At 41.7% G+C, this 26,075-nt stretch overlaps 1 protein-coding gene across 1 annotated transcript; it reads right to left on the bottom strand.

Moving 5' to 3' along the window:
- Positions 1-1,588: 1,588 nt before the first annotated feature.
- On the bottom strand, positions 1,589-25,203 carry LOC121619787 (E3 ubiquitin-protein ligase RNF19A-like). The gene is made up of 10 exons (XM_041955681.1): positions 25,098-25,203; positions 13,173-14,009; positions 9,198-9,406; positions 8,908-9,052; positions 8,156-8,318; positions 7,875-7,989; positions 7,459-7,617; positions 5,955-6,174; positions 4,977-5,120; positions 1,589-4,656 (listed from the first exon to the last, which is right to left on the bottom strand). Exons 2-10 carry the CDS (start codon positions 13,778-13,780, stop codon positions 3,855-3,857), a joined length of 2,565 nt encoding a protein of 854 aa, XP_041811615.1. The 5' UTR covers positions 13,781-14,009; positions 25,098-25,203; the 3' UTR covers positions 1,589-3,854.
- Between the last annotated feature and the right edge of the window lie 872 nt (positions 25,204-26,075).

The following is a 26,075-nucleotide window of genomic DNA, read 5'->3' as shown; positions in this document are numbered from 1 at the left end:
CTACAATCTTTATGTATCCAAAGTCTCAGCTATTCCAGCAATTTAAAGGCATTGGTCATTGTTTACGTGTGTTATCATTACTGCTGCTGCTATAAAAGATAAGCCAACAACTTACTAGAAAACATTTCTACAGCTAAAGACCCCCCAAAGTCCCAAAGTGAGATATTATGACTTAACTGTAAGTCAAGATGGTAAATAGTGATTTAAATTAGTTGAAATAGAAATCCTGAGCTCAGTGTTTAAGGCATTAATACATAGAAATTGTCACTTCTGGTTGCCACTGAAGGTAGAGATACAGGTTACTTCATCGTGTACTGTAAGACTTATTGCAGGACTCAGGTTCAATCTTGAATGTAACCGGGATGACTGTGTGTGTCTTTGTGTGTGAATAGGTGCGACCGTTTTCTTAATGCGTCCTCTGTGACTTTTTCCATAACTGGGAACCCCTCAAGCTGCAACAAGGAGCTAGACCAGGAGGTTCGTTCTCACCTTTTAATCTGCTCTGCTCACAGACTCCCTCACAGCCTTCATTCACAAGTCAAATATATGTTGCGTTAAACATACAGTCAGAACATAAGAAAAGCTGAGGTGAGGGGGACACTTGATATGACCCCCAAGCAGTCCGGTCTGATAAACTAATCCAGCTCAATTCACGCCCGGCTCCTCCATCAGCTGGTTCAAGTCCTTTAATAAACAATATTTGGAATTCATTATCTGACAGTATATTAGCATCTTAAAGGTCAACCAGCGTCTTTCTCCGTCAGTCCACCAGCTCACCCTCAGAGTGAGACTCCATCAAAGATCTTGAAGCGCATATCCAGACCTTTGCTCTACACTTTCTAAGCCCGGCAGCCACAAACACAGGTGTTTCCACCTCATTTTCCTAATTAGAGCTCCTCTTACGTCTGTGTGGATGTGTGCAGACTGAGCTTGATTGAGTTACCTGACTCATCTGTTTGCATTTTCACACCTATTGGAACAAATTGGACTTTTGTCACTCAATAGAGCAGAAGCCTAATTAACCAAAACAACTGAAAACACTTGTTTGAATGTGTGCAGCTTTTAAATATCTCAATTCTGAAATTCACATCAGCCCTATGACACACACAAATGTGAATCCTTGTATAGCACAATGTGCCACAACTTCCACTTCATTCACACTTTGAAGTATTAATGTATTAATACACTTTGACTAGTTTTATTTTACTTTTAACCCTTCCCCCCCACTTATATTGTCTAAATAAAAGCATAAAAATCTCAACTCAATGAAAACACTCAATATGAGGCCTGACATGCTTCATGGAATGTAAAGAGCATGTACTGTATGTAAATAGTTTGAATGCAGATGTAAATAATAAACTGCTATGTGGATGCTTTAATGAGCCTTTGTGTCTTCGACTTTCATGACAAAGTTCAACTGGATGTGCAGCTGGAGGGAATCAACAAAAAAAACACTGCAGCAAAATTAGAAGTCACTTAATATAATAAACTTAAGCCACTCCTGTTTACGAGGCAGCATAAAGTGTGAGTGACTACACTGCAGGAAACCACCATTTTCATGGAGAAATATACAGACAACAAGCTTTATTGAGAGTTTTATTGTTTAAGGATATGCATTTACATGCACATTATAAAGCAAATAATTAGGGAATATATACCTTTTCGAATAGCATAAGCTTCTTTTGACCAAGTTAGAAAACAGACCTGGCACTAGTCTTCAAATAATAATATAAAACTCACAGGTATTTAACAGGTGTTTTGGAGGCGTTTGAGGCGCCCAGACGCTCTTTCAGTCGACGCCACAGCTTCTCTGATGACCAACTCTGCGTTGAGCTTGGCCAGTCGACATCACAGCAGAGAATCTGTGGCCAGGCTGACAATTCGCTGAACGCAACATCTGATGCTCAAATTGCAGAGCTGACCGACAACACAGGGTGAACTGACTTTGGCTACTTTAGGGAAAAATATTCTAATGCGCAGAGGCCACTTTTAAACCTCATGGACTTAACTGTGTTAAAGCAGAAATCATTCAGGTATCATTAACTCCATTAGCGATTCTGTCAAGTGTTGTAGTTTAAACTGCAGTGGCCTGAGAGCAGTCCCGAGCAGTCTTTGGTAGGCTACACAAGCTAGTGTAACAGCTAGCATTAGCATTCGGGGGACGGTGAGTGTTCAACATGAGATTTCAAGCATTTTGTAGGGCAAATAGAATTCACTCCCTCATGACTTTTATGCTTATCATTTGAAGACATACAGAATGAGGAAAAGGAAATAAAAATAAAAACATAATACAAAGGATTTCCCCCCAAAGGCACTGTGGGTCCAACAAATATAAAAATCATTTGCATTAATCATTGGAAGGATTTAAGAGAACAACAGAAAACGTATTTTCGTTAAAATACACCCAAATCTCTGAATCAGACATTAGATTTTGATTTGGATATTACTGAGGGAGAATCAAAACGTTTACCGTATATCATAAATTCATGACTGAATATTAAATCACTGACAGATGCATGTGCTCAAACACACAAGAGTTTCTCATTGCACCTTTAAGTATATCAGAGCTTATTATTGCAAATACATAGTTTGGTTGACTTCCCAGTTTTTAGTGACTAATAATTAAAACAAGCCCCATAAATTGTAAGAAATGCTACAGTTTGATATTAAAAAATTTGGGCTTTTCTCCTTTACCATTGCATGGAAGAACATAAAACTCTCCTTCTTATATAAACCTCTCACAATTCCATGATACAGGAAAAACTGCAGTGAAAACTTGGTTTACATTTGCGCAGGTGCAACCATAAACAATTTTTTTTTTTGGTGCAGACAGGGGCTTGTGAAGATGAATTAATGCAAGATGTCAACTGTCTTAAATCCCCAATGTTTTAAAAGGGAAAAAAAGGCTGCAGCTTGAGGCGTCTCACCCGATCATACTATAAAGTTTGGACCCAACACAGGGCTTCAACATTAACACCAACTTTCCCAAAATGGAAAATAAAAATAAGCAAAGACAAAGCACAAAAAACAAGAGTCACATTATAAACAAAAAGCAACAAGAATAATTCTTCTTATAGGTGATTATGGAAAAATAAAATTTGCTACTGTATGGATTGGTCCCTCTTAGGTTCGACAATACTTTAGCTGTGGTGTTTCTCATGCCATTTGAAGAAGTCACAGAATGAACTGGCGGCACAGCGGTGGACCACAGTGATGACATATCCATCCCTGATTCATGCAAATCCCCGAAGAAAAAAACAGATATTTGCAGGTGTCACGAGGGAAAAACAGGCTTTAACATAGCAGCTCAACTTACTATTGAAAAGAATATCGGACATATTTACTTCTTCCTATCCAGCTTTTATCAGTTCTGCTTTGGGTGAGCATCAGGAAAAGGGATCTTGAGCTTGCAATCATTCAGGGGTCAGATTTTGCAGATCATCATAATTGCTGGATGGGCCTTCTGTAGTATCTCACCACGCTGATAACATACTTTACACCATCCACATACATTCAACTCCACCTACTGACCTGGCTGGAACTTCTGTTCACACATGGCTGCTTGCTCTTTCACTGAAGAACAGAACAAACTCATCTTGCTTGACTTTACTGTTCTCGCGTCTACTTCATTCACAAAATCTCTTTCCAACTTGGACCTCGACCCTCTCTGTAACTGTACAGGCTGACATTCACATAATACTCCTGCCTCCACAGCAGTTAAAATATAATTAGACTTTTTAGCCTTAAACTTGACCACCGGCTTTGAAGATGCACTCAAGATTGAAACTAGGCGATAAGGCTGACTGAGCTAGCAGTGCTAACACCGGCAATACCCAAAGAAGAGGAGAGCTCCTTTAGATATCCGTCTGTATACAGCGCTTCATTGCTGGGCTTACAGGCTGCGTGGCAGTGTTTTTGGTGGTCTCCTTTATTTTCTCGTCTTTCTCCGGGTCGGTGTCTCCAATGTCGCCTCTGCCTTCCTCGCTGATGTGCAGGAACGTCCCACTGCTTCCCTCTTTTGGTGAAGCAGGTGGAGATGACGACAGTAGGCGGTGGGTGAAGGCTGGATGGCTACTCTGAGGTGGATAGTGCTCCAGGCGGTCGTGCTCCACCTCGGGCATGGGTGCGATGGTGACGTCATTGAAGGCGGTGGCGGGATGGTGGTCCATTGGGGCGGAGCACGGTGGATGAGCTGGTCGTGAGGTTTCAGGATCCGAGCAGCTGAGCTCCGATGAGAAGTGGCTACAGTGTGAGTCGGCCACTGAGGGCAAACTGCCGCTCAGCGATGGTGAATCAAACTCAGAGGAGTTGGTGCTGCCCTGCTCCAGGAGCTGAGCGTCCACATCTCCCCGGGTCTCGTTAATTTTAGTTTCTCCCTTGCTGCTGCTGCTGCTGGCTCTTTTCCAAAGCTTTCCTTTGCTCCTATTGTCACCTGAAGTGGAGGGTTCCTTTGACCACGGCGATGAGAAGCAGCATTGGTTGTCGTGCTGCGCACAGCAGCAGGCAGACGTGCATGAGCATGTGCCGCCGCTAGCACCTTTAAGGCCGTTGGTGCTACTGCTACAGCTGGCTTCATCCAGGCTGCTGCTGGCGCTGCAGTGCCTCACCTTCTCCTGTTTGGACTCCACCTCTGCCTGAACTTCCAGACTATTGTCTCTGCAAAATAAAATCACTCAAAATGAACTAACGGTAAAAGGACAAATCATTAACTCTATAAATAACTCAAGTAACCAAATCAACCCTGAATTACCCCTGAAATTTGTTATTATGCACTTCCACCATAATTTTCTACTAAAGCAGAAAACATACAGTACAGTGAATACTTAGAAAAAAGCACAATGAGCTTCCTTCAAACAACTGACCACAGGGTGTCTGGAAATAAGGTACTAGAAAAACCAGGACAGGTTTTTTTCTTTTAAAATAGGTCAGAAATGTGCTGTTGCAACATGTAGGATGAGCACGCTCTGACTGCTGACCTTTCCAGAGGCATATAAGCATTGAGGATAGATCCTGCCATGGCTTTTGTGCTCGCGTTGTCACTGATAGTCCCGAGACTGACGGTGGCTGACTCCCCGCTCAGACTGCAGCGCTCTTTCTGCACATCAGCCTGGACCTCCATCCTGGAAATAACAAGTGACACAAAATATAAAACCAGTGACCAGTCACCACATATTTGTTTTATCTAGTACCGTTGTTAAGTTATCATTCTCTATGGTCCTTGGATGAATTCTGTTCATCAAATGCTTCCATCAAGAAAAATAACCAAATCAAAGCTTAGAATAGTGATATTTCATCAAAATATTTCCTTAGTGCAACTGGGGAGCCTTGAATTACAAAGTGGAGACCAACAGTCATGTGGACAAAAATTCAGTGACAAGTCAACTAAACTGCAGGCTGTGTTTACACAGAGCTCGGAGGAGAGGTAGAGGTTGTAAAAGTGTATATGTAGGATGTAGAGCCCCTGTCCCTCTTTCCCCAATATTGCAAACACAAATGATCAAAGAAATTCAACTTGTGTCTTTTAATTTTTAATGACTTATTGCATTTTAACTGTGTAATACTAAACAAAAGACATTTTGAGTTCTCCCCACATCTAGCCATGATTGTGCGGTTTCTATCGAGGTGCAGGTTATATATTGCAGTGAAAAACAAGCCTACAGTGAGTAATAATGTAACCAGAGAAAAGAAACACACATAAAACTGTTTTGGGTTCTGTGGGTTTAGAGAAAGATTTCCCAAGACAATACCATGAAAGGTAACCATTAACTCTCACTGAATATTAATATCTCAGAATAATCAACATGCACTACATTACTGCCTTGCTCAGAAAAAATAAATAAAATGAAGTGTGCAAATTTATAAACACACCTGCATGAAATGAGCACTCTTCTAGATTTTTTTTCCTGAACATTTATAGCAGTGATATAGAGATCCTCCAGGTCCAGTCTTATTACCTGTTGTAGCAGCTGCCGGAGAGGCTGCCGGTGATGCTGGTCCCAGCGAGGGCTGTGGTGCTGGCGTTGTCGCTCATGTTGTCCCGTTGTGTGGAGCTCATGCCGCAGCGCTCCATGTGGCTCCCACTGACACTGAGGCTGAGGCCCGTCAGGCCGCCGACGCTCGCTCCGTCTCCGAGGCTGGGATTGTTGAGCCGAGTCTCAGCCACCGAGGTCGTGTCTAAGGAGAAAAGCAGGAAGAGGAAGTGCAATTTTAGTCATTTACAGAAGGTTCTGACTGTCAAGGAAAGAACCGTGCAGGCAGCATCCAACCCAGGTAACAGCAAACAGAAGGGAAACTGAGGGCCTTAACTTTAATCTTCTGAAGTTATATCAATGACTTTACTGACATTTATAGGCTTTAAATTCATCCTGAAACAACAGATTGATAAATTCTTAGGTGTGAATACGTGTCATCAAGTCTCACACCTCATGCTCCTGGAAAGGTCAAAGCCCCTGCTGTCTTTTGGATTCATAATTATCACCGGCAGTGTTGACAGAGGCTGTGACAAATACAATCCGTGTCCCTGAACGCCTCTTGGGAAAGCACGTCGAGCTCGACCTCACACAGCCGTCAGTTCGACAGTGACAAACACACGCTGACAGGGAAAAACCACTGACACTGCGCCAGTTATTTCACACCATCACACAGCTCAAACACTCATCTCCCATCAACTGTTTTGGCACTTCACGGGATATGAATAATCTATATGTACACACAAAGGCGCTGACAAGTGTCTGTGCACTTCTGCAAGCCAAACATGAGTTACATGAGCACAAATGTGTCAGTACACACAGTTACCACAAGTCATTGTGTTGTGGTTGCTGGAAAAAAGCTGCCAGTATTTTAGTAATATTCAGATGTTGTGCTGATTGTGCTGTTAATACTGATGTACAAGCCAGTCTACAGCCACCGTATGACAGGAGGGGAAATGTTTATAAAATATAAGCAAATCTGGGTCAATCTGACTGGAACAACTTACTTGTGATTAAACTTATAATAAATGGAATGATGTCAGTTTGGCATTGACAAAAGATGAAGTTAATAAGAATGAAAAGTGGTGGAAAACAAAGCAGCATGAGACAAACACAAACGGCAAAAGTTCAAAGTTTCAAAATGAGACAAGAATACAAGAGGTTTATTCATGTTCATGTGATTTCAGTTGTCCTTTAGTCTGATATGTTTCATGGTTTGTTGAGCTTCTTTGGATAATGGAGGTCACCTGACCATTTAATGTGACTTTGCTTGGTGGATTTTAGATATTTTAATATGATATTTTATTTTTAAATCTGTGCTCCATCAGACTGCAAGACCAGTTTCCATTTGGGGGCATTAAGAAAATTATGTTGAAGTTAAAGTTTAAGCTGTGCTTTTGCCTCTTGTATATTCTGCATACTCATGGGATTCACATGGGATTGTGTTCCTGTGTTGTTCGGCTTTCTTCGGTCAGTTACGGATGCTCACCTGTGGCTGCTGCCCCGCTACCTATGTTGTCGTTTTCGTCATCAAACTCGATTCGAACCCCTTTGCCATTGCCAGCAGACACTCCGCAGCCGCCGCTCCGGCACAGTGAGATCGGGACAACTCCGTAGACGTAAGCCAGCATGATGGGGACCCCGATACCTAGAGGACACAATGTTAACACACATTTACACAGTGCAACACACATTTCTCTGGCATATTCAACTTTTTAGACAGTTCATAGCAGAATGGGCAGCATGTGACAAATGTTTTGGGCCAATTTTCAAACCTTGGATGGTGTTTTTATATGAAGTTTCATACTTGTGACCCACCAAAGAAACCCTTTTCAATAATTTAAATGATATCGAGAAACAGATGGCAAAAGAGAGAAAGTGAAAAGAAAAAAACTTCTTTCTTACCAACAGTGACTGCTGCGACCACAGGCGACACGATCACAGACAGTGTCACACCACCAGCTATTACCAAATTCCTCTTGTGCTTAGAGACATCCTTGCCCTCATAGCGATTATGGATCTGAGGAGGAAGATCATTGTCAATTAGCTTAAAAATGAAATCCCTGGAACTACAACCACTACCACTGCTGGCTGTCTTCTAGCTGCCTCCCTCTATCTAAATAAACTGTTGGCTTTGACCACTGTTGCAGTATATCATTCCTCAGCTGTCTGCCATTAGAGCTCACCTTTCTGCCCACATACACCGGGATGCCAATGATCATTGCAGGGATAGCAATGCCAGCTATGAGGGCGATGCCGACGGGGGCGCCCACCAATGTGCCGAGCTGCCAGAGGATCTTCTTCTTTCTGCTCCAGGGCTTCTTCCCCCAGAAGGTGCAGCCTGATGGACTGAGGGGGAGGGATAGAAGAAATGTGGTTGTCAGGACAAACAGAGAGTGTGTGTGCACAGTATGTGTATCATTAAATCTACTAAAACCAGGGCTCCAACATAAGTGGTAAGAATAGATGAAAAACTAAATAAATTTTGCTTCTGTTTGAAGCGCAAGTAAAATAGAAAGTGAAAATTTAACATATAACATAAACTCAACTGAAAACAGTACAAAGACAATATATGTAATGTTCTACCTCATCAACTTCATTGATTTTTGTAAATATATGCTTATTCTGAGTTTGATGCCAGAAACACATTTGGGATTATTTTGTTAAACTAGTAGTTCCAAGGTCAAGAATTAACTTTACACTCTAACAAAACTGAAATTCAACACAGTCCTTCGGGTTATGGTTCAATCCTGGCTGGGGACCTTGCTTGCACGTTAAACCCGTCTCTCTCCACATGCTTCCTGGCTATCTACACTGGCTCTCAAAGGCAAAATGCCAAAAAAAAAAAAATTAAAAAACAAAAAACAGGAGGGAAACTCAACTGTAGAAACTACCACATGCAGATAAGCAGCTTTTTTCTTCCGTACGTTCATCTCACCTTAAGTAGTGCAGGTCAGAGATCTCCTTCATGCAGAGCCAGCAAAACTCGCAGCCGCAGACAGCACAGGTCATGTGATTACAGCTTCCATCATTCATCTTGATGATGTAGGCAGCACAACGAGGGCACGGTTTGATGTCATCGCCTAGTGGAGGTTGATTGAGGGAAAGCAAGAGAAGTATTTTTGGTGAACATTAACAGTTGAATGGGGTGAATTCATCTGTGCATGAGAAAGAGGCTAAAATAAAGTGATGTTACAGATGTGTGTGAAGTATTTATTTGTATGTTACCTGCTGCTCCACTCTCTTGGCTGTAGCTGAGGGAGGAGGACCTGAAACTCCTCAGCCGGAAGGTCTGGGCCCTTTGCTGCCGTGCTGTGTCACATGTTTGGTTGGGATGCCACAGCTGTTTGCAGTGGTAGCAGAACTCTGTCCCACAGCCCTCACGCCCACAGGTGATCTTTGGGCAGCTTGCACAGCCAAATGCAATGACTGCGTAACTGATAGAGAGTGGAAAAAAAGGCCAAATTGTGGTTAGAGGTCTATGGTAGAAGAGGCTGAACGTAGCAGTTTAGCACAAAACTAGAGGTCAGCAGGGCTAAAATGACAAGTGTAGGGGTAGAGCAGGAGTATAAAACTAGGTTGGACCAAGGAGCAAATTGCAGCTTGTTTAAATACAAAAATCCAGTTGTCTGTTACGTAAACACAGGAAATTAGCTGATTTTCCATGATGATTTCACCAATCAGCAGCTCCGTTGCAATAAATCAGTGCTGGCTCAATCAGTTCTGCATGGCTGCATGTCACCATAGCATCCCTCATCAGTCACTGCAGTGGTCAATTACAGAGCCATTACTGAAAGGTACACAACATGAGTGAGGCAAAGTCCAACAACAGTTGTGTAATAAACATACAAATCTAATACAACTGGACAAACTGGCATTATAAAAATCCATTATTCCAGAAGTGATTTATATCTCAACACAATTACTGCCTCAAATAAATGGCTTTACTACCTGTCAACTGTTTCCACGAGCTTGCTGACTCACAAACCCACAAATGAGACATTCATAATTATTTTATTAAAAGGAAGACCATAGATACTTTAGAAAGGTGAGTGGAGCACCTGGTGTAAGTGAATACATGCATGCATGAGAACCACAGTTGAACCCTGACTGTTCCAAGCATTTAGCATCACATAGCAGATGTCTAAACTGTGTGTAACAGCTCTACACTGGAACTGTGTGCAAAAGCATAAAGGGCCAGTGTAAATAATTCAAATAAGAGTCTGCACAAACCTAAATGAACCAAACACTGAGAACATGCACCGTAATATCTTTATCTAAAAATGTGATTCTGTAAAGCAAAGCGTGCATCAAGACAGAGCCACTTACTCAGTTCAGCACAAATTCCTGATTAATGCTAAGGCATGGCAACAGCTGATGTACACACCACGTCTGCTGGTTGCCATACACAGCCGGTAACAAGTTCTTGGTCAAACAGACACAAGCATATAATCCAATAAACAAGCTAACATCAGCTGATACCAGAGAGGCAGCAGTGAAGAAACTGGGAGTTAGAAAAGAACTGTTTTACTCAAAGTCAGCTGTAAGCACAACCGAAACATTTTAAAATTTGCAAAGGTGGAACTAGCTACCTGGTCCTTGTCTTATTAATGTTTTATATAAACACAGACATCTAATAATAACTGACCAATAATGATAATTGATTAATCATTTTACGTTATTTTTCAGCCACATATACAAAACTTTTAATGGTGCTCCTCAAATGTGAGAAATGTGCTGCTTTTTCTTGTCTTGCTTTTCAGTAAATTGAATATATTTGGGCTTTAGTCTGTCGGTCCGACCAAACAAGACATCTGTAGACATTACCCTGGCCACTGATGATGATGAGCATTCTTTTTACAGTTTTCTGATGTTATACAAACCAAATTATTGATCAAGAAAAAAACTGGGAGATAATCAATAATGAAAACCTGAACAAAAAGTGCTCAATCTGTTTACCATGCAGTGGAGGATGGACAAAGGTGACAAAATGGAGAAAAGAAACGTGTAAACAGCAGAGCAGGGAAATGAGGTTTGTTAAAAGCCTTTCTTTGCATGATTACATTTAAAAACTGGAACTGGTTTCAACCTCACACGGTCTTCATTTGGGGCAAAATTTATAAAAAGATAAATGTTAAAAATGAGAGTAATTAAACATCTGATAGTAGTTTCCAGTGTGTTTGTGTCAGATGAAGGAAACAAAAACACATTTACTGGTGACCGATGTCATGACGTCATTTTACAATGCTTTTTTAACACACCTTGCATTAGTACCAGTGTGTGTGGGCACAATATACCTACAGAGCATGAAAGTCTAGACAGTTTCCCGACAGTCTCCACTAACACCTCAGTGAGGCAAACTGATGGCAAGCGGTGTACAAGTCATAAAGTGGATGGGAGACCTTCCAAATGGACCTTTTGGTATTATTACTATACATTTCAATGTGTGATCATAATCTATCACCTGCTGTTCAGTTTTGACTCATGTTTGTACACTGATAAGTAGCGGCTCCCTGTTAAAACAACACTTTATGTTGACAAAATACAAAAAAAGTACACAATATGTGCTTTGAACTAGACTCTACCCTGCATAAAGACAATTTATCTACGGCAAATATATGTGAAGAAGATTCTTAACTAATAAACCCAACTGATGAGCTGACCAACATGACCCAGTAGTGTAAGTGACAGCAATAACATGTGGAGAGTGTGTCAGTGAGCCAGAGTTTAACTGACGAGAGCAAAAAAAACCCTCATGAAAGAGCCATTATTCTACCAGACAGGGTCAGCAGTGTTGATGCAACAAAGCCGAGAGAGAGAGAGAGCGAAGCCATTACTGAACTCAGCAATCACTCAAAACTAAGATGCTGATGATAACTGAACGCAGGGAATGTGGGTTAGTAGCCGCTACAAAACTCTCTGAGCTGCTACACATGAGTAGTTTTCTTTAAAACAGTCCTGCCAGCATCTGCATCAGCAAAAAAAAAAAGTCTGCCTCAAATGCAGATGAGCAGTTTTGACTATGCTGTATGCCTGATGGTGGCCATGGCCTCAACATGCACTGAACAGCGAGTAAAGCAGGGTGACCTAGTGAGCCTGAGAGCATGATGGTCGCCTCCGTTCAGGCCCCTGTGAGCAAACTGTTGAATCCCTACCAGCTCCAAACATACAGGACCCTGACCTGACCCTCACCTACACTGTCATCTCCATGTGAAAGAGGGAAAACAGAAAAACTGTTTCTCCCTCGGGGGAGTTTCAATAACATCTTTTGTTGCTGGAGGAATGGATGGAGGTTTGCCCTCCATCTTGACCTCAAGTTAATAATTCACGTTGCTACTAATACTCAAATTCAATACTTGAAAGTTTTTATTCAGTTTGGTCATAAATGTTGTTTTTAACCCGTCTTGTTTTTACTGTTTTAATGCTCTTCGGTGTTTTACTCTTATTGTTTTAATCTGTGTGGTACTCTTCCTGTCAATTACTTTGTGTGATGAAGTGCAACATGTACTTTAATATTCATAACATTTATAAAATATTATTTATATTGGCTCTGAGCCCCTATTAAGTGTTAAATATACTCCAATATTCCGGGTTGAAGGTTTTAAGCTGCTCTACAGACAGATTATGTGGTTAGAAAATGACAATGTCTCTTGCTGCTCACGTCTGTTTTGGCTGTCTCATTAGGCTAACAGAATAAATAGGTCTCTTACTTCTACGAGTTATTTATAACTCAGGCATCAATGCAGAAACTGGGGTGAACTTCAAAAGGCCAGATTACAGCCTTGAAGTTTCCTCAATGTAGCTGCTTACTATGTTATTTTGGGACTCGTGTTTTTGTTATATCAGAAGTATGAATCATCAGGCACATCTCAGGTAGCTAAAATAGTGTATTAAAAATATTGAAGTTGTAGTTTATGTGGAAATAATCTCATATGCTTGAAACTGTCTGAATTAGACCCAGTGAATTTGAGCATGCTTTGCTGCCTTAAATGTTAGGTGGACAGCTTGTTCCTATCCTTGAGTTGCACCTGACTCCATAATCTTTATGTCGTTTGTCTAAAAGACTAAAACCCTTTTTAAACCATGATGGCACCCTCTCTCCCTTCAGGGCTTCAAAACAAAACATAGCTTATGTGAAGAGCAGGCTGTCTTAACATGTTATTCGCTGTGTAGTGTATACAATCCCTCAGGTTTCATCCTTACCCACAGTCAGGGGCAGGGCACCAGCGGCAGTCAGGTTCAGCCACCAGCCACCTCCTCAGCATGAACTCCTCGTACTTCTCCATGAGGGCCCGGTCCCCCAGGATCAAACGGATGTCATGGGGGTTGAAGCGCTCCGAGCACTCGGGGCAGCAGATGTTGACTCGAGACTCCGAGATCTCGATGCGCAGATACTGTCGCAGGCAGTCTGCACAGGAGCGGTGGTGACAGGTCATGATGTCTGGGAAGCGCTCGCGTGCGTGGCGCAGCAGGCACAGAGGGCATTCCAGCAGCTCTGATGAGGAACCCGATGCTGATGAAGTCGATGCTACGCCCGGTGCGGACTGGGCAGACGTTTTTTCATTAAAAGTCTCTTGCTGGACACTTTCGGTGCTGACAATGCCATCCACTCCAGCGCCAGCCTGCAGAGGCCTGGACTTACGCTTGGGGTCGCGGTCAGGCCGCCGCCGTCGACCGAAGAGTGAGTGGAGGGACAGCCGGCGCTTCTTGGGGGTCTTTCTAACTGAGGGGAGGCTAACAGAGGAGGCAGCAGAGTGAAGGTCTCGCTCTGAGCCTGTGCTGCCATGATGCTGCTGGTGCAGGCTGCTCATCACGCCAGACGGGGAGCCGCTGGTGCTACAACCAGAGTAGATGAAGGAAGGGGAGAGGGACAGGGACTGGGATTTAAGGGACAGGATGGTCAGGGGAGGGGGCTTGGTCGCTGTTAGCTAGGACATAGTAGCTGGAAGCTGGTACAGGTGGTCTGGAACGCCGTGGTGTGGTCTGTCACTGGTTTAAATCACAGTGATGAGACGTAGCTGTTTAGATGTAGGACACCACCTGACAGAGGCAGAAAAAAAGAAAATCAGGTACAGAACCAAAGCTGAATGCATTAACTTTTAATGTTCTGCAGCAAAAACAGAAGCATTTGGAAGCACAATATGGTGGTGTGCTCCTCAGGGTGAGTAACAACCAATAAACTGGAGGTACAACATTAAAAATAAGTAGAAATCTAAGACAAGACAGCCCTGGCGAGGCTTTTCAGGGGTCTCTGTTAAGAAAAGGCCATCCCTTTCATAATAAGGAGTTTTCTGGCAGGCTTCAGGCATTTTTTAGGCGCGTCTTCTGTGTATGTGCATGTGAAACTGCTTAAACAAAATGACTGCAGGCTTTCCCTGGAGCGCGCATTCATCATTTGTAGGCCAAACAAGACAAAACCCTGTGCTTTTCCCATCGCAAATCTCAGACGAGGCCACAGCTGTGTCAGTGTGCCTCTACAGCAGCCACACCTTGCTTCAAATGCTTCCACATGCTCGTTTTTTACACTGTGTGAACAACTAAAACATAACTCATCATCTGTGAGAGCAGCGCTTAAGTGCACTCGTAGTGGATGAGAAGAAAAGCCGATGTTACACAGAAACAAACAAGGACAAGGAGTTGCAATTAATTCTTATGATACATACTAACAAATTTTGTGCTGAAGCGAACAAACTGAGGGGGTGAGGCGCTATGTGAGCTTCAATAGAGATGACTTAACCCAACCACCGCTAATTAATTTACGTGATTTGGATAAACATCTCTACCTTAAACTGATCCCTAAAGAGACCGACTAATGGAGGGAGCAGAATAAAATGAGTATTAATGTCTCACAAGTTTTTCATTTATTTCAGCAAGCAAAATAACCCTGAACATCACAGGGCCCTAGGATTAACACAATCCCGAAAACAGGGACAGAATCATGGAATCTGATGATATAAATGGAATCAAATGTAAAACGTGGAATATGGTGGCAATTGCAAAAATGTGGATGCAATTTCTAACCACATCTGCAGATTCTAGACACGAGATTGTTACAGACTTTATGGCTGTATGCAGAGTCAGATATTCTGTTGGAAAAAATGAAGAAGCTACGTCCATTTCTGGTCAAGCATTTTAAACAAGGAGGAGTGTTGCTCAAATGTGAGAGTAGCCTCCATCAGACCCACTTACTCACTGTGTTCGAGCTGCATATTGAGGCTGTCCCACTGAACATCCGTTAAATAATGCCATGTTGTGTTAGATTAAGTTCACTGCTATTCACTACATTTTGAATATTTTCTTATTGCCGCCACATGATCAGACAGTCTTTCTGATGACAAAATTAGCTTAAATCATAAAACAAAGAATTCAGAAAAATTCAAAAGGAAATCATGTAATTTGGGAAAAAATAAAACAGAATCTGGAAAAAATTAAATGGATTTCATAGGGCCCTACATCATCAGTGTTTCTGTGTTGGATAAATGACATCTTTAACTGGTCGGTTAAGAAATTAGATATTTGAACTCTAAACCATTACAGACTACAAGTCTGCAGATTTTGTTTTTTTTGCAGACCAGTCCAAAATCCACAACAAATCTTTAAAAATCGACAACCGTAAGCCAAATCCGGTTGTTAAACGGTTTTAAAATCATGTGGTGGTGTGTTTTCAACTTAAGTTAAGAAACGGTATGTTTATTTATGTCCTTTAAATGTGTCCAACTCTCTCATGTGGAAACCAACGAAACGCAGCACTGCAGACAAACAACTAACAGCAGCAAGAGGCGCTGGAGCTGAGGGTTTCGCAGAGTTATTAAAAAAATCCTTGCATCTCCATGGAGTATGCTATTATTTTGACCACAAGACGCAATGTACAATGTTGGTTAATTAGTTCATTGCACAATGTTAATCACTATTACAACAAACACATTCTGTGCCTTGATTAAGAGATTCTATCCCCTGTTTAACTTTTCGGAATTTGAATGAGGGCTTTCCCCCGAATCAAGATTTTCAAAGACAACTCAGAGTCGGCATTTCAATGGCAATTAGCACCAGAGCGGAGAGTGTCAGCGCAGCCAATAGATGTGGGTCACACTGTCCGGCACTGCACTTACGGTGGGTCATTTTGAGACAAGACTTGGTTTGTAAAGTTCATAGTCTGTGATGCCGTTGCTCTTGCATTGCTCCATGTGCAATGACACAGCTACAAAAAAGTGCATTGATTTGACTTTTAAGGGTCAGACCTAATTTGAGCAACTTCCTGTATTTGTGCAATAGAGTGAGACTTTGCCTTCATTGGTCCTGATGTGTCCTCTGTCAGATGACTTGTCTTTCAATGTCCTACAGCATAGTGCAGCATGGAGGACAAAGAATGATTCTGCTCCTGTGTGCTGCTGTGTTTGTGTGTGTTCATCATTAGGGACTAATTTCAGGAAAATTCCAGTGGGAGCCAAAAGGTGACTAATTAACAAGCCCGCTGCAAATCTCAACTGGGACAACAATCCTGCAAAGTGCAAACACACACTCTCATAACCCAGAAACCTTGGTCTGACTGGCTGCGGTTTTTCTCCCCTCATGATGACCTGTAGGCAGCAGTTAAGTTTTACTACATCTACTTTAGTGCTAGAGGACAGTTTTAAAAGACTTCCTTTTAGCTGCACAGCCAGAGGCCAGATTCGGTCTGGTGCCTAATGCACATGTTTCTATACTGACTCTTCTTCCTCCTCCATATCAACCATAAAAGTTGAATTAATTTTGCATTCACAACAAGTGCTAATTACTAAGTCACCGTCTCTAAAAATAGGTTTGAATGCACCCAAAACACACTGACTCAGGTCACATTTTGAAGGTGGACCGGGATGTGTGCCCAGCCTCCAACCTGTGCTGTGTAGTGCAAACATAAATCAAACTCAAAGCTCTAAAATACAGTGAATGTTTTTCTACGGCAAACAACTCGGACAAGGTTTCAAGGCGGATGTACAAAAAAATACCAAACTTTCTCCAACTGAATATGGACAAAAAACGGTGTTTTAACTGTTTAGCAGCAGTGAGTTTCCGCCAGAAAAGGGTGAAGTGGAAAGCAGAATCTCATCGCAAGTGACCACTCATGTGCGTTTCAGAGGCTGTTTGATGCCAGGAGCAAACTGCGGTCCATCTCGCACACCATTTGAAATATGAGGTCTAAATATTGCGGACACCCCGTGGTGAAGGTCTCATGATGGAAGATGTGTGAGGCTCACACTCTTGGGTCCATGTAGGTGCACACACGGAACAAAGGGAACTAGTCAGACAACAATCAACCCCATGTTCCTAAAGATGAGCTGAAGGAGAGGCCTGAACCTTTGCAAACATGTATGATCTGGTTACATACAGTAAAACAGAAGTATTAACTTGCTTACATTATGGAGCTAGCTTGACCGCAGAGGTCTAGAGTGAAGTGAGAGTTGCATTAGCAATCAACACAGTATGACCCACATTACTTTTCCTTTTAGTGTTTACATTAGGGCCAATCCACACATCTTGATTGTAATGATATAAGAGCACTACAAAATTTGGGCAGTGCAAATATGTATTCCTTTTAGCTCTTTTAAGGTCATTATTGTTGTGATATCAAGGTGATAACAGGGCTGTTAGGACTTGGAAACAACACTTCAAGTAGTTGAGCTGCTCTTGATTCTCAGACAGCAGCAAGACACAGAAAAACATCACTGCAGTTTGAATGGCAGGTGGGACATGCTGACAGGATGACTTCTTAGATTGGAGGAAGGAAGCAGTAACAGACTGCACAGACATGGAAATATTAGCAAGACCCAGTGAAGTGTCTCCGAGGTACTACATCAGGGCGCACTTGAAATTTCAGCGTTACTCCAAATAGACTTTGCTGAGAAAAAACTAAATAACACTAACAAACATGGGTATGCAGGACTAGATTTTACTAAGCAGCCATATTTAGCTGATTATAACATACAAGTAAATTTAATGTAACGTTAACCTATATGCTGAACTGTGAACTAAAGATAAATGAGACTTAAAAAAAAGTCTAAACCATAATTGCATCTCATCAAACCATTAGTACTGCAGCCAAGCTGTAAAGAATAATGTCTTTTAATTGGTGGTGCTGAAAGTTTAAGAGCCGCAATTAAAACCCAATGGCTGCATATGACATCTGAAATTTAACCAACACACAACACCATCGGGCAACGCGACAGGAGACGAGGTGAGGTGATGTGAGGCTACACATCAGAAAGTTTTGCTGGTGCTACTTCCCCGAGGTATGTCAGGGCAATTACACCACTGACGCAAAGACAGACTGTGCAGAATTTGGAGACATGGAACAATACTAGAGATGTAATAACTGTAAAAGCTTCACTTTATCGGGTACCATCTGTACACTTGCAAATGTAAACACTCAACTCAATCAAGTAAAATTATCTTTTAATAGTACTGCTGAAAACTCTGAAGTGGCAAAGTTCCAGAGCCGTCCTTGAGTATCCTAGCACTGAACTGCGTCATGGAGCAAGAAAAGCGGAAAATGATAAAGCTAGTGACTATGAACTTCCACTGTGAGGCACCCATGGTCCTGGTGATGTCCTAACACTATAATTCCACATCATAACAAAGCCTGATGATGTATTGGGTGAACTAGCCAAGTAACGTGAGCAAGAGGAAATTTTAACAAGATAGAGGAGCAGTTTCAAGCAACCAACAAGTCAATGTGAAATTACACTCCCAAGGCGTAATTAAACTGGAAAAGCCTGCCTCTGCACTGTACCGAGAGTGAGTGGGACTTTCCATGTGACTGTGGTCAGTTTGTGTGTGTGCACGCACATGCATGTGCTCAAGTTCTGTGGCCCAGGGGCAATCACATGCAACCGCGGCTCACACACTGGGATGGTGTCCCAGTTCCTGAGACAACCCCGGGGCAGGAAGCCTACTGCTGCGGAATAAATGGTTTCAACCTTCCGTCAACTCTTAAAAGAAAGTTTAGCATCAGCTGGTGCTAAATCACAACAACTATTGTGATATTATTTAAACCTGTGGTTTTCTACTGGAGGGACAGGTCAATGCAAGACTGATGAGACTTTCTGGGAACTCAACTATAATTTATGTGTCAAGTAGGACGGAAAACAAATAGTAACAAAATGTGTCACCCGGGGATGCAGTGGTAATGGTTTTAACAAGTATGGCCCTTCAGACCACGAAGAAATAACATGTTGGCTCCTGCACTGCAATAAACAAAATAAATCCAGGTTTCCATTGCCTGTAATTTTGAAAAGAGACAATTAGGTGCATAACCAAATTGCAATGGAGCATTTTATATTACAGGTCTGTGACTGCACACTGGCACATCAAACCATGTTTCAGAAATATGTTTTTTAACGTTTTGGACTATTAATGAGCCATAAACAGAACATAGAAACATCCTTTCCTGAACATTCAAATTCAAGTTGCTTTGCAGCGCTTCTTCTATTTCCAAAGTAGACAGGAGAGCAGCAGCTCAGTGAAGTCTACCAGGGTGAAACGTTCGGTTACTTGCGTAACCCCGGGTCACTGTATACTACGTAAAACCATGGAGCAACAATAAGTTGCTCAAAATGAGTTTGTCTCTTTGGATTACAGCCATACTAAAACTGGATTTTTTGTTGCAAACAGCAGCTCTATAGCTCTAGCTGTTGGTCAGTCCACAAAAATTTCCCCACCCTTTGGCAGCCACAGTTTTCCTCCTCGGAGGCTGAAGTTTAAGAATGGAGGTCAAGTGTGTGCGTGTGAAGGTGTGTGTTTGTGTTTATGCCAATTGACTAAAAGGGGGCGTGGCACTGAAAGTGGCCTATTGCAAAAAGGCGTGTAACTTCCCAATGGATTCACAGACTTGTGGAAAGGCTGGTTGGAGCTAAAGGGCTGTTGGGTAAGTGTTAATGCCATGTGAGGTTGTGTGTGTGCGCGCCCGTATGCATGAACATGTGGATGCAGCCATACATGGTCATGGCTATTGCCATTGACAAAGCTGTAGTTGAACTATCTCCAGTTTACCACAATCCTGACAATGCCTTGATTCCTGGAGGTCTGCACATTTTCTGACACTTTATTTGAGTCGAGGTGGGTTTTGGGTAATCAGGAGTGTATTAAGAAGAAATCCATTGTGTGCTTATCAGTGCTGAAGCACAAATTTAAGTTAAGAGGACGTAAGCTTCCCGGGATTTTGTGAATTTAGTTGCCAATGCCTACCTTCAAAGAGACCCCCACATACAATAATCAGCTCCCAACACTGGAAACAAGTGGCTCAAAGTGTTCATCACGTACACTAATTTCCGGTCACATTCCAGTCGGAGGACAGACTTCCTGATCATGACAATGCATTCAGTTATTACGGCTTGAGACAGAGGAACAGCCCAGAGACTGGATGACAAACTCTTTAGAAAAGCTACATGTTTACCTACCACACTGAGAGGAAATATTTCAGCTTTTTTGAAACTCTGACGCCAATTCACACTGGAAGAAAAAGTCACTGTTAGACTTCCCAGTATTCATCAGGTGTAGGCCAACTTTCTTTCACCTAGACGTCAAAATAATCCTGTATCTTAATGAATCTCTATTTAGCCTATTATCTGCCAGCCAAAGTATAATAATAATGTCTGACATTCCAGAGAGAGTGGGGACAAGAGGCATGGGAGTGAGTGCCTGAAAGGCTGCTTTCAGCACTATTTACTAAACAGTCTGATTTACAGCCAACAGGACAAGGTACTTTTCCACTGTATCTGGTACACTATAATGAGGTAACGGCATCATTTGAGCGTCATTAACACTAAAAATGCAACTGGGGATGAAATGATTGGGTAGAGAAATTCTCTGAAGTATATAAAAAATAGTTTGTCAGGTCCAAAAGCAATTCAAACATGAGGTTGTATTATTTTGCCAGTTCTCAGTTCAGCACCATGGAGACAGCAAATAAAGATGGCTTGTGTTTGCTCCAGCTACAGAAAAGGAGATACCATTTACTTACTATACAGAGGGGCATCGACATCACCCAGTGGGGTTCTGACAAGGGCCATGAAAGAGAAGAGCCACATTGTGGATGTATTGTATAAGTCCAAATGCTGCTGCCCATTCATTAAATGACAGCTTGGTTTCTTAGCAAACAGTTTTTCCCACCAGTATTTCTGGTGACCACAACACAAAAATTGTCACATAGCCCACACAGTGGGCTTGAGCTACAATGGGAGCCACATGTGCAGCTGTGGGCCCTTATCACCAGGAGCCCATCCTTTTTTTCTAAAGAAAGCCTTAAAAAAAGAAAAAAAAAGCAGCCAAGTAGCGTTTTCTTGTAAATGAAAATGAACAAAAGTTGTGCTTACAAAACATAATCTGTGTGTGTCCTTGAGGTTTAACAAACAAGATCAATGTATTTCCTTAATCATGAAACATTTGCAACGCTGACTTTTCTTTAAAGTTTGAAACCTGGATTGTCTGCATCCATATTAACTTACTAACAGTCCTTGCTGGTGCATTACTTCATATCTTGCATTACAGGAATCTGCACATCTGGGGAATAGTGAGTAGCCATCTGCATTAATGTGTATCGTGTCACCTTCATGTACGTGTCCTCGTGCACATACACAAGACAAACAAGACCGAGGTTGTGAGTACTGGAGGTTAATAACACCCTCCATGCTGGCTAGTGTGTTTAAGGCAATAACTTAATGATGCCGACTTCTTCTTTGCCTCTCCCTACGCTCAACAACTTTACAAAAGCGGTGAAGCTGACTTGAGGTGCTCGTCAGTGGTCTCCCATGCAGGCATTCAGTTTGTGGACCTGTGCCTCTATCTCTCCATCAGCACAGAGAGTATCAGCTCCTCTCTAAGCCAAGCAGGCTAAAAGCTAACTTATGAATGCTGAATAATATCTGTCTGCTGCAAGTCTACCAATCTGGACTCCTGCAGGAACTAAAAGGGGAACGCAATACCTGAGGTGTAAGTGGTGCTTTATAACGGTGAAGGGAATTACCCAGAATGCAGCTTGGTATGGGTTGTGTTTCTGGTTATCACTCACCACCATCTGTGGCTCAAACGAAATGCTGGATCAAATTCAGTTTCACATTTAGGGACAGAATGGGTGGTACTGGGTAAATCCACTCCATCAAGCCTCTACACCACGCATCATCCGATCACTACATTACACGACAGTCTCCTCACTGTCTGCCTTTTCTGCTTCAGTCTTTTAAACCCAAACAGCAGGGGGGAGGAAGCAGATGGGTGGTGTGATGGGGGAGACAGCTCTGTTCCATTCTGTGCTACAGTGGAGGAGGACAGACACACCAATAGCTATTCACAAATTACCAGTAGTGCTATGGCTCACTGTTAAATCAAAACCACAAATGAACCTATTTAATTCCTCCAGAGTCTTGTGATTGGTTTGCTAGCTTCACGTGAAAGCATCTTTCGTCGGATGGATGTAACCCTTTACATGCTTGTCCCTTCAATGTTACTGTTTTTATTCACAACACAGCCATACTGGTATTTTCCCTGAAATGTTACTAGGTCTTGAGGTGGGAAAGTGGCGGTGCAGGTTTCCCTGAATATCGATCCCTGCTCCCATTCACACATGACCCCATGCATGTTCCTCAACATTTCAGGGATGGACTGCATGTGTGAATGGGCCTACAGAGGGGTCACGATCACTAGATTATACATATACGGCAAAAAATAAAGTGTAATATCAAACAGCATATCTACTGGTATATACACAGACAGGGGGCTCTTTCATAGCCATAGCAGGCATAGAACATGAATTCTCCTGTTTGAGCACAGATCTTTTTTTCTACAAAGAATAAGCAGGACTGTCACATAGCAGATCTAAAACACTGCTGATAAGTGAAAGTAAATTATACATTAAGTATGATCATAATGGTGTCCCCTGCACAACAGCATGGGAAATTTAAGTCGGTTAGCCTTAACTTGGTTCAGTTCCAACTTTAGAACAAAATAATTTACAAATAAGGGTTGAAGGTGATGGTGTAAGTCCTGTGTGTCAACATGTGAGAAGAAAACAAGAATTGCTTCCTTCATCACAGGCTTACTCACAGGAAACAACAGCACTATGCAAAATGAAAATATGGGCTAACCCTTGGCTACAATTACGTAAAACAATGGAAAATGCTTAAAAATAACCCAACATGTCAATATTTGCATATACGAACAATACGTTGTTTGAAAATGTACTGTCTGGCGCTAAAATTCTAAACACAGTGACTTGGATCGGTGGTGAAAAATGTCGCTGACGGGTCACTGAGTCACAACAAGACATGAGTTTGAGGTATTGTCATTTCAACAAACAGATAACTCTCAGAATGTTCCCAAACTTAGGAGCATAAACAGTTTCTTTCAGTTTAGATTCAGCGAGTCTGAGGGTGAGACTGGAGTTAAAACAGCAATGGTCCATTAGGAGAAAACAAAGCACTTCGACTCTCTGACAGAAAGCTCCATTGAGGATGGCTTGGATTAATTTAGCATGCATGCTATAAAATTCAAATGCCAAACAAGGAAGGACTTGGCCCCACCATTGACCTGTTATTTATTCAGTAATACTGACTGTGCTATAAAATGACGACAGAAAAACTTTTTCGTTTAGTAAGAAATCACCACTGATGGAAGAGCTAGTCAGACATTTCACTGTGGTAAAAGCAGCAATACCACTACTTAAAAACACTCTGTCACAAGCAAATGTTATAACAAGGCTTCCTCAAGTAAAGGTACATAAATATCATCAGCAATACAAAGGATAAAAGTAAAAATAATCATACAGGCCAAAATGGGCTCTGTCAGTGCTACATTCTCATATGTTATACTATTGGGTTATTATTAGTGATGCACTGACATGCAAGCAGCATTTAAATATTTTAGCTGACTGAGGTAGAGCTACTTTTGCTCATTTAATACAGTCAGGTGTCTTAATTTACTTTGTATTATAAAGGTTTTTGAAAATCCTAATCTGCAAAGTAACCAATTGCTGCTGGCCGATAAATATAGGGGGGTCAAAAATACAATATTTACCTCTGACTAGCATATGATCAAAATACTCCAGTAAAGTACAAGTACCCTAGAACCCTACTCAAGTTCAGAACTTGTGTAAACTCACTTAGTTATTTTACACCTCTGCAAGTCACAAACACACTCAGACATAAACTGATCTTAAACTTGACAACTTGTGAACCAAGAATAATTAAATGGCCTAAATAGGACAACAAGCACCTACTTGTTGAGTACACCAGTGTATGGTCCAAATATCAGAGTGTGTAACATATTAAACCTTTAAAATAAAAATCAATTCTGATCCTGACGTTGTGAAGCATGACTTTGCTGCACAGTCACAGAAAATGAAACAAGGCAGCCTCTCCACTAACCTAACACCAATCAGTCCAAATGGCTTCTAAGTTATGTATAGTCAGATGTAGAGTAAATATGAGTTTAGCTGTCTGGACCTGATCCAGTGAACTATGATGAGCAAGATCTGCTAATCCAGCTCAAACAAACGTGTGAACATGTCTTTAAGAGCTCTGAACCGTGACCGCAAAGTACCGAAATGGAGATGTTGAGGATAACGTTATTTCGCATCCAAAAACACCCTTGAAGTTAATAGTACGGAAGTTTAATATAAATTACTCGTTTGACAAGTAGTGGCAACATTACAGTTACTTACAAAACAATTAAAACGGCTCCATGTGTGTAATCTGACGCTCGGCACAGGAAGGACCATATTCTGTTTACACTTTCCACCTGGCTAACCAGCGTTAGCCTGCTAGCTAACGAAATCAGATTTGGCTAGCAGGAAGCTAGTGACTAACTTTAATCGGCCAAAGAGTTGCTGGTTAGATGAGCGACCGTATTTGCTCGCTCGCGGAACAGTTAAACCGACAACATGGCTTATCTGAGTTAGTAGCCTTAACGGTCTTAAAACTTTGTCTGGTGCCAGCAGAGGGTTTTCCACAAACCTACAGTTTAACGAGAAAATACTACAAGCTAACAAAGCTAAAAACTGCTAGCTTCCCGTCAGCCTCGAAGAGGAGGAAGTTCTGATCTGTTATATTAACCAAGGTTTAGCTAGTTCTGGCTGTAAAGATAATTATTACAGATACTCACCGTTCAATTTTCCCTGGGCTCCTTTTACTTCACAACAGAAGTGTATACCGCTGTCTCCATCTCTCAGTTAGTCGTGGTAAAAAAAAAAATGTTACACAAACTTCGCAGGACAGCCGAGGTACATTCCCCGAGTGAGTCTGCCTCTTGAAGTCAAGCCGGAGGTCAAAATAGCTACGAAAACATTTATACTTCCGGTCATAAATGTTCATTTTTCATAATAAAATATCCCATCAGGTTTCAGTAACGTAAACGATACCATCAAGTACTTATGTCCTTTCCAAACATAAAAATGAAATAACACCTTAAAAATACTTAAATACAAGTACAAATAATTTATTTTAAATTTTATAAAATAAATCTATTTACAATGAAATATACTTCAAGTGAAAACATGCAGGCGCCATTTAGAGTGTTTGTGTAGTGGTGTATTATTGTTGTTGTTGTTGTTGTTGTTGTTGTTGTTGATGATGATGATGATGCATCAACATGTAGGCAGCAATGACATTTCATAAACAGGTGGAAAATAAACACAGTACACTAAAAATCTAAACATTTCCCTGTGAAAGATAGTGGATTACCAATGTTAAGTAGCATAAAATGAAAATGTATGAGTAAAGTACCGTACAAGTTCATCAGAATTGCACCTCTATAGCGCTTGAGTATGTAGTTACTCTCATTCACTGGAAATGAAGCACACTGTGCCTGTAAGTCTATTTTCTAATAGGCATGAGTGAAATAGCTTACTCTTCGAAACAAATCAACACCAATTTTGGTCGTACTACCCTTCATTTTTATAGCAAATTTTCTGTTGCAGCTCAGTCTCTCTGCGCTCTTATTTGTGAGACAAATTGCTCAACCGGAACATTTCTTCCTGGTAGCAGCCGTTGACTTGACAAGTTGTCAGTCCCAGTCGGTGTTTATCCGGCAGTGGAGATACTGCCGCCCTGTGGCCACAGGTGAGCCGTTCTTTCATGCACC

This window comes from Chelmon rostratus, chromosome 16, assembly GCF_017976325.1.
Source record: "Chelmon rostratus isolate fCheRos1 chromosome 16, fCheRos1.pri, whole genome shotgun sequence".
In the NCBI taxonomy this organism is placed as follows: Eukaryota; Metazoa; Chordata; class Actinopteri; order Chaetodontiformes; family Chaetodontidae; genus Chelmon; species Chelmon rostratus.
Note: the sequence above shows the minus strand (reverse complement) of the source record. Positions and strands in the feature narration are given on the sequence as shown.